The following is a 10,488-nucleotide window of genomic DNA, read 5'->3' as shown; positions in this document are numbered from 1 at the left end:
TTCCTTTTTTCTCCTTCTTCTTTTCTTTTTCTTTCTTCTTCTTCTTCGTGTTGTTTAATTTTTGATGCACTTAAAACTTCTTGTAGATTACTACCCATATTGGATATCAAATAATAATACAATACAAACGAAACTAACGAGACGCAATTCAAAAAATGAAATCGAGAACAAACCACACTATGAGTTTATACTGACACTATAAAGCAACAACAAACAACGATATCACTTAATGTAATCAGTGTTGCTGTTTTCGAAACTGTGAAATAAGTTTAAGTTGTTGATAGAAAAGATAGAAATGGCTAAATTAATTTTATTTTTAAATAAGGTCCAAAATAATTTTAATAAAACATCACATTTATTTAGTACATATTAAAATAGAAAATATAATATTGATTTTTATAATTATTTACATTCCAATTAATGATTCAAATTAACATAACACTGTAGAATTGTTCAGTACTTCCCAATTTTTTTCTACTCGTGACTCCCTTTTTGGTCTAAGGTGCTTTCAAGGCACCCATCCCAAGTCATAGCATGTCTAATCATAAATAATATTTTAGTCCAGATAGTATTGCATGACGTTGTGGCGCCCCTGTACCGACATCACAGCCCTCATTTTGGGAACCCCTGGCATAAGTTATTAAGTTAGTGATTGTGTTTATTAAGTTATTAACTGCTCGAAGCCCTCAAAATTAATATACTTATTATCATTTTTATATTTATATATAAGAAATTTTTTTTTCGGTAAAAATAATTGTTTTTATCATTCAAACCCGGGCACCCGGCTTATTGTGTTGTTTAGTGTAAGCCGTTTCGCAACCCGTATATACCCGTTTTTAGGGCCACGGACTAAGATAATATACCTTATGTGAACTATAAAAAATAATAAAATATTATAGGTACAAGGTGTAAAGAATATTAAAATATTATTATATTGTTATGATGATATTAGGATATCTGATTTATAAGGCATTTCTCCACTCAGTAGTGCATAGAAGATTTTTGACAAGGGTGTCGAAAATATAGATTTAAAGCTACCTACCCACCCCAACATTAATATCTGTTTTTAGGCATAGTATAACTCTTATTTTTAAGTGTTTTTGTTTTTTCTTACCAAAAAAAAGATATTAAAAATAAAACTTTTTAAAATAAACCCGATAATAAATGTTTTTCAATTTTCTGGGTATTAATTTATTAGTTTGTATAGCATAATTTTTGGAATTGAGCCCTACTACTTATCCTCATGCAGGAGCGTATTAAGATATTTTTTTTTTTTTTGGTAGGGCTGTGATATTTTCTCCAACTGAAATTTCCCAATATAGCCTATTAAAAACAGGTACTTTTCTGTTATCCCTACTACCGCGACTACTCAATTCTGTTATCTCGACTACTATAGTACTATCCAGATAGTTCCGTATTTTAATACATTGTACACGTCATAAATTGACATTTATATCATAACGTTTTTCATATATTTAATTAATTACACTACACTTGTGTAGTGATATCACACGCTACGGGTGTACCTAGCTAATATTCTACACTGGCGTATTAAGTGGAACATGATAACATGTTCAATTTACACTGGTCAGTCGAATGCTGTTAAAAATACTATTTTAAATTTGGTTTATTCTAAATATGTATTGATTTCATTTTACTATTTCATACCTATTACCTAACTAATTTAGCCTAGACGCTGTTGAAGACGTTGAGGTTCAATTCCATTTAAATAATAAAATATAATATTTTCGAATACCAACAGATATGGTGAAATTAAACCTCTCACCAAGTATGTATTTATAATCAATTTATAAAATAACGTTAAATCCAAAATATTCATAATAAACTTTTATACTCTAAATTTATATACTAACATAAGTTATTTAGTTATTAATTGCATTGTACAATAGCATGTTATGTTTTTATTTGTACTAAATATTTAGTTAGATTGTACTGTGAACTACTATGTTTACTTTTGTTTTGTTTTAATCACTATAATTGTAATTTTTCTGTATACATCCTGTAATTGTATCTCTTTTAATTGCCGATTAGCGTTAAATAAATAAATAAATTTCAACTCCAAGCACCACAATACAAATTTGTACCGTATCAGATTTATTTTATTTATTTTCCAAACAAATATGCAAATCCATATAGTCCTGAGCCCTGGTTATTATAGCCAAGTAATTTTGTTATGTAATATTGTGGAATAGGTTATACAAAGTTTTTTATTACGAATTTATATACTTAGGTATAATGCGGTATTAATTACCAATTGGTATTCTATTATCATAAATGATAAATTATGACTATAGAAAATAATAGAAATAATATTACTATGATAGATATGATACAAAAAAAACATATTACTTGAAAAAATATATAATGATGTAATGTAATTCAAAAGTTGTTTTGCTATTGTGCTATTAGTGACACCTGATATTTGTAAATGCACTTCATTGTCTCGTATTATTTAAATAATACATATTATCTTTGTGTGACAAACACTTAAACAGTTATTACTTTTATTATTATTATTTTTTTTTTTATGTATTTTATTATTATTTCAAAATCATTGATTATATATTCGATAATAATAATTTTATATTAAACAAATTATATATTTAATATTGTACTTCTACTTCAGTCCAGTCTCTATGCCCAATAATTAATTATTTTATCACCATTTTTTTAAAATATTTATACTAAATAAGTTACATTTCCAAGATTAATATAGTTTATATATTAATGGTCAAAATGAATTTTCTTTTAAAACGCATTGTTGGACGATTCAAATTGTTTTAAAATGATAAATTTTACGTACAGTATACTTTTTAAAATACAAAGGTCAAACAAGAATAAATATAGTCTATATTATTTTTTTAGTACAGTGCGTAACTCTACTGTTAAGAAGTATTTATTCAATAATCAATACCGATATTATACAATCTAGGTAAAATGGACGTAGCCATTTGTACGTGGCCATTTGGACTGTATCTACGTCAAAAAAAAATAAAAACATAAAAATTATAAATCATTAAATAAAATTAATTATATTATCTTGTATTATAATATTAAAAAATGATCAACATTGCATATTAATGTAGAGAAATATTTTTTGCGATCTCGCATAAAAATTATATTTTATTTCCATGGTTTCATAAGTAAAATTATGTACATATAATATCAAAGATTTTATAATTGATAAACACCTATAAATAAACCAGAACTATTAATTTTTCTTATATATTTTGATGACGATCTATTATAATAATAATATTATATATTTTATTTATATTTTTTTTTACTGTCCCCACATCCAAAGGGCCACGTTCAAACGGCTACGTCCATTTGTCTGTATTTGGATGTTATAAGATATATTATAATGATAAGGACTAAAGGTTCTTATTAAATAAACTAAAGTCTTTAATGGACCGATCATTGAGTTTGTGACAAGGGCGTATTTGAGGAGGAAGGGGGCATTCGCCCCCCCCATGGCTCATATTTTTTTTTTATATTATATATTGATTAAAATATGTTATACATAAATAATTAAGAATATAAATAGTCTATAATAACTAGTATATCATTATAACATGTTATTATCAGGGCTCGGAAGTTGTAGTACTAAAAATGTTACTTTTTAGTCTCTAAATATGCATTTAAAAACTCTAAAATATGCGCCACAAATAGCACAAAAAATACAAAAATATGCAAAATTTTTAAATTTATTAGAAAAAATATATAATTTTACAAATTGTTGGGCTCATAGACACAGTCCGGACTGGTTGAATAATAAACTGTTAACAAAACTGTTAAATTACTTGAATATATTTGTAAAAATGTACTTATTATTAAATTATTTACCTTAGAAATTATCCTGGATTATTAAAATGTTTGATAATTTAATGAAATGATATAATAAGGGAATAATAATTACATTACTAACTATTAATACATCAAATTGTCGATGAAAACATAAAATAATATTTGATGAGGTCTATTTATTTCCAATAATTCAAATATTGTAAAAATATAATCAAGTAAATATATATTACCAACAAAATATGATTATCTCCTACATTATGTGAAAATATACCCGAAAATATGCAAAAAATCGCAAAATTAAATTTTGTGTATGATATTCGACTAGTGAGAAACATATTTATATCTTACTTTGGATGTTCTAGGAGGAACCAAGAAAAATATGCATTTGCTAGAACTTCCGAGCCCTGGTTATTATATACCCATTGCGAAAATTCGCAATAGATAATTTATTTATGTAATAAAAAGTATAGGTGCAATCGAATCAATACATAAACACATTTTAACAAATCAATAAAGGAGTATAATATCGAATATTGAAAGACATATCGAAATGACAAAGAGTGTTTATTAAAATATATGTTTCGCAGTATTAGAATAGACTATGTAGGAGAGGGTGTAATTATTAGATAAAATCATTTTACCGACTACCCTCCGATTATCACATGTATACTCGAGCGAATTACCGACGCAATTATTAAATGTCAAAATTAAATGTTGATGTCTAATAAACAATGGTGGCGTCGTCAGTTATAAACTGAAAAAAAAGGTCATTTTTTTTGTAGTTTTTGTACAATGTGAGACAATTTTGTCATATTTTAGATTTTAGAGTAAGTGTTAATAATTTTACATAATGCTTAAAATATAAATGTTATTTATTAATATTATAATTTGTAATTCATATTTTAAACTACTATTACAACCATTATCACACCCAAATCTCTAATAAAAATTATTATTATAAATACATTTTTTGAAGTTTTTAAGGCTTTTTGCACTTTTTTTATGGTATTTTTGTATTTTTTTTAGGTCATCAACATCCTAACTCTATTCATTACTATTGAATTTTATATAAATTATATATATGCTAAATATTAATTCCTTACCATTCAAAAATAAAAGAAGCAGCCGCTCATTCAGACCTATTTTACCTCACTACCGGTACAGCTTTATTTCTACTTGTCATTTTTATTACTAAAAAAAATATAATGAATGTAAAATGTATGCAGTTTGAACATTTATAATAAATGTTATTTATAATTTGAATTACTTTATATCTATACTGATTATATTATTATTATTATTATTATTATATTAATAAATAATTTCTCCTATATCATTACAGAACAGATTATCACGATGAGTGATTTAATGATAGTAATTATCAATATAATATAATTATAACGAAACATGAAAGATTTAAGCTAGCCACATATTTTTCACGTGTATGCGTATTTATCTAATGCCTTGTAACTTACAAATAGATATATCAAAAACAGAATATATAATTTTAAAATACAAATTATAACTATTATTGGATATCATATAGATTAGTGGTTCTCAAACTTTTTTGTTCAAGGAGCCATTATGTTCTCAACAAAAATTTTCAGAGCCCCTAAAATAAATGCCTACTTGAGATAACAATAATTCTCAATTTTATGCTGAGAAAAACACACAGCCCTAAATTTAATAAAGTGGTAATTTTACATTGTATTGATATATTTACTATATTTTAATTTGGGAATTATTAGCTAAGCAATGAAGTCGAAATAACCAAATTTTATCAGTAAGTCTGTGTTGTATGTTAAATGTTCGTTCTGCGAAGAAAACTTACAGTTATATTGTACGGTTTATTGTACAATTCGAATAATCGTATCATAGATTTTCTTCAATAACTAAGAAATATAGTAATATTCGAGTTTAATTAATTCAGATAGACCTACGGGACCCATAGACTTTTTTCACGAGGTCTAAGGCTTCACGGAGTACATTTTAAGAACTGCTAATATTGATAAACTTCGTATGCCATAATTTATATTATGTATAATTAAATGATAATAATTAATAGCATTAATAAATAATTAATTGTTTAATAAAAAATATATTTTTATTTGGTTATAATTGAGATATTAAAAATTTATTAAGTAATTACAAAATATTATGAATTAAACTGTAACTTCTCATCGAATTACCAAAGCCTTAACAGTGGCGTAGTTAGTAAGGAAATAGCTACGATGCAGTAAATAAACTTAATCCCCTAACTAATATTATTTTTGTACGAAAATTCAAAATGTTCTCGTCATATTGTTCTTTCAAATGAGAATACTTACTATGAAATGATAAACGAACTTAACGGATAATTAATAATTACAATATAAAAAGGAAATCCAATTTAATACTACACAAAACATATTTTATAGTGCGTGAATTATTATTCTACTTAAATATTCGATCGTGATTAGAATAACCATGGATAATTTAGGAATCAAGTTATTAACATTTTCATTTATTTTAAAGTAGTATAGTCTCAAGATTGTTCAAGGATTTCAAGGGTCTTCTATGCTCCGGAGCTCCAGGGCACTGCTCCACTTTGACCAATGATAGCTACACCACTATCCCTGTACTATATTTCAAATGAATACGCCACAATGACCTCTTCGTGGATACAATACAAAACGTAGCAAAATCGTATTATAAACACCCTAATAACATACAAAACCATCGAAATCCCCTGATTTTCGAATTATTCAATAATCTAATATTTCAAGTGACTTCAAAAGGTGTCTAAAACGAACGTGATGTCATGATGTTTTGGACTTATAAATTATTATTAATCACTGTTTAAGTTGTCAGCAATGGGTGACTACTTTAAACTCCGCATTCCTGCTTCACTGTATCTTTCGAAATTAATGATTTTTGAAAAAAAAAATGTACAGATTAAAAATAAAAGTTAAAAAAAAATACTATTACACTATTGTAATATATATATAACATATATTTTTTATAAAACTATAACTATTTAAGTGCGAAATAAAAATAGTTTTAATAATAAATAAATGGATAACATTAAATTACTTTAATCCCTAACTCATGAAAATAGTGACATTTCTTATTAGAAATACAAATTAAGTATTATAATCATTAATATCGCTCTAAAAAACAATATAATTGTTAACAAAATTAACTAATTTTGTATAATAAAGGAACAATATTGTTTAAAAAAAATATCTATTTAAATGAGAGACCCAATTAATGACGTCAGTCGTCACTGCAGATTAAACACATTTAAAAGATAAATAGTGTAAATAAGTAGAAGTATTTATCATATTATATTTGTTTTCAACTTAAGTCAAGACTTGTTAATTATTATTCATTATATATCTATATCAAACCATGATAAAATATTAAGTGTGTGCCTGGTTTCATAATATTCGATTGTTTTAGTTTTTAGTTAGTGATTTGCGCTGTTCGTGTTACCATGTTAAGAATATTGTTCCTTATATCTTGTTCCTGCGTTTTAGCGCAAGGAAAAATCAACGAAGATGAAAAAATGGATGTATTTCGTTTGCCCAACAACACCCAACCGACTTCTTATAGGTTACAGATTACGCCTATTATTGATCCCTTAAACAATAATTTCGAATTTACTGGTGAAGTGGTCATAAATATTTTGGTGAAATATTCAACTCCAGTGTTAACTTTGAATGCAGTTGAATTAAATATACAAACTATTGAAATAAAGAACATTAATAATATGGCAGAAAGTATCACAAATGAGTTTAAATTAGTTGAAAAAAATGAGCAACTCAAAATTACAATTGAAGAACCGGGATTTATTGCTGATCAACAATATGAAGTTAAAATCAAATATTCGGGCGAATTGCGTAATGATATGATTGGTTTCTATCGAAGTTCATACAAGAATGAGAAAAGCGAGACTAAGTAAATAATATTTTTGATGATTGCATCTGAAAAAAATATAAAGCAATAAAATATTAAATAACTAACTTATTTTTCAGTTTTATTGGGGTTAATTTAAATAGGTTTTTCAATATAAGAAAAAAAAATAATAACATTTATAACACTTTAATAACACAGTTTTTAATAATTTAAAATAATTCTTTTTTACAGTCTTAGCTTACAGAAATAATAATATAATAGTTTTTAATTTTAGTTGGGTAAAGTAATAAAGTATTATTTATATGTGACTCTACTCTAGAGGTAAAATAAAATATATTATAAAATATACTATCATAAATAAACTTCGAAAACAGCATTTGATTGATTAATTTTTATTAGTTCAAAAAATATATACTTAAATATTTTAAATACTTTAAAATAATATGTTTACTCTCAATTTTTAATAAAATGTATGGAACTAATATTATTTAAAAATAATTACATAATAAGCCAATATAATTATCTGTAACAATAATATTTGTTGAAACATGGGGGTGAAGTGAATTTAACAAATTAAACTATGGTGATTAATAACTCAGTTTGAAATCACCGATGTACTCCCATTTAAGCGATTTTTCCTCAGTTTAAAGTTAAAATAAACATTTGTGAATGGTGAATTATTTATTTAATTTAGATGGTTATCTGTCACTCAATTTGAACCAACATATGCAAGAATGGCATTTCCGTGTTACGATGAACCGATATTTAAAACACCTTTTAAAATATTTATTATGAGAAAAGACACAGAAATATCGTTATCAAACATGCCGAAGGACGGTGTACCATTCCAGGTGTAAGTAATCGAATAAAAAAATAATGTTTTCGTATTAAATTAATTACACTTATATTACAGTGGTAATTATATATGTGATCCGTATAAAACTACAGATCCGATCGCAACGTACTTAGTGGCATTTTCTGTTTCTGAATTTTTGACAACAACTACCGATCAAAAAATCCATGTCTACACACATAAAGAATATCTTGATCAAGTAACATACATTGAAAAAAAGGCAAATACATTACTCAATGTGATGGAAATTTACACAAATATTCCATATCCATATCCGAAAATGGATTTTCTAGCAGTACCAGACTTTTCATCTGGTGCAATGGAAAATTGGGGATTGAATACTTACAGGTATAAAATGTTTTTTAGATAAATAATTGAAGTTAATTGGTACTCGACATAAAACCATTTCAATGTCATGTCATAGTGTACTATTTGACAAAAAAATATGAATATTCATTTTATAGAAGCTATTCTATGTTAAGTAAATTTTACTGTAGGTAAGCAAATTATATGAAGATGATCGGTGGGATAATTTCAGTTTTTTCTAGAGTGGGGCAGTTAGCATGCACTTACTTGCCGATTTGGCGGCTCATTTTACAAAGTGCCGACTAACGGGGAAGGGGGGAGGGGATGTCAAACCCGTAAACCCGTCTAAAAATATAATGATTTGTATTATGTACAAATGTAGTATAGTACAAGTACCTACTCATATAGTGCACTTCTCATTTTTCTGATTTACAACATGTCGTCAATGACCTTCTAAAAGACGTATTTATATTTTGATGATGTGCCGACTTTGGTATTCCAATTCTTAAGCTATTGCTTAAGTTTAGACTGTGGCAAATACACGAGGTGGATGCTCCCTAAATTACGCCACTGATGATGATAGGTTTTTTTTTTAGTAACGCAAATTCTTTAGATAAATCTAGTAAACGATGATCCGATCAATTTAATTAAAATTAAATACGGCTTTAGAAAAGAAATTTTACTATTTTTAGTAATAACTAAAAAAATTACTAAATCTTTGAGCAAATACTTCAATATTTATGGTATATTTACGTATAATAAATTATCAGGACTGCCCTCGCATAAATTATAAATTTATCATCTTTTAAAACTTTTTTTTTTTATTTAGAATTGTAGTAAGAAACTATTCAGCTCGACAATTACAGTAATTAAATTATTGATAAACAAATAACGATTGAATTTAGTGAAAATGATAGGTACAGCAATAGATACAGATAATAGTAGTATAGATAGTATATAAAATAATCAAATAAGTATTAGAATCATAATAATGCAGAAAGGTAATATTAATAAGTTAGATAACAATGAGGTAATTACAGTAATTATTTAATAAAAAGTGTGGGGATACGGCGCGTAGTCCCACTATCACACGTACCTACTGTCACCCTGTTTTGTGTATTTTATTATTGTTGAATTATTTTATATATGTTCCCTGTCAATGTAAAGATTATTAAACCTGTTTTGCGAGCTTCCATGGTTAGCGTATTTCCCGATCCTAGTACGTTTCAGCGCGAGGGGCGGAACCAAAACCACTCTGCATGATGTGTACATGTTTTTACCAATCCTAATCTAATTTAACACGAAGCGCTGAACTCACATAAGGTTCGTAATTTTATATAAACACTTAAAACAAATATAATATTATCAATATTTATAGTTATGAATTGTGTTCGTAACATTATATTATATAGGTACATAGTCATATAAATTATATGTTTTACTAATAATAATAAATAAAATACATTAAATAATAAAATAAAATAAACAAATACCTAATATAAGTTAAATATTTTTAATCAGGTTAAGTATGTTTCATACAGCGTTTTGGTATAAAATGTTTGATTATCTCATGTTTGTAATAATCAGGGTTGAGATTTTATAGC

General features: G+C 26.1%; 1 protein-coding gene across 1 annotated transcript; it reads left to right on the top strand.

Annotated features, from left to right (window-relative positions):
* Positions 1-7,254: 7,254 nt before the first annotated feature.
* LOC112679553 (endoplasmic reticulum aminopeptidase 1-like) lies at positions 7,255-8,963 on the top strand. The gene is made up of 3 exons (XM_025549405.1): positions 7,255-7,767; positions 8,420-8,578; positions 8,639-8,963. The coding sequence occupies exons 1-3, from the start codon at positions 7,304-7,306 to the stop codon at positions 8,946-8,948; spliced, it is 933 nt and encodes a 310-aa protein (XP_025405190.1). The 5' UTR covers positions 7,255-7,303; the 3' UTR covers positions 8,949-8,963.
* The last annotated feature ends 1,525 nt before the right edge of the window (positions 8,964-10,488 follow it).

This window comes from Sipha flava, unplaced genomic scaffold (assembly GCF_003268045.1).
Source record: "Sipha flava isolate LNK unplaced genomic scaffold, YSA_version1 164_pilon_pilon, whole genome shotgun sequence".
NCBI lineage: Eukaryota > Metazoa > Arthropoda > Insecta > Hemiptera > Aphididae > Sipha > Sipha flava.
This window is presented reverse-complemented; position numbering and strand designations above follow the sequence as displayed.

Excerpts from the sequence above, each read along its gene's own strand:
- LOC112679553 (XM_025549405.1), top strand. The coding sequence starts at position 7,304 with ATGTTAAGAATATTGTTCCTTATATCTTGTTCCTGCGTTTTAGCGCAA. Across the intron at positions 7,768-8,419 it reads AATGAGAAAAGCGAGACTAA|ATGGTTATCTGTCACTCAAT; the intron begins GTAAATAATATT and ends TATTTAATTTAG. Across the intron at positions 8,579-8,638 it reads GACGGTGTACCATTCCAGGT|TGGTAATTATATATGTGATC; the intron begins GTAAGTAATCGA and ends CTTATATTACAG.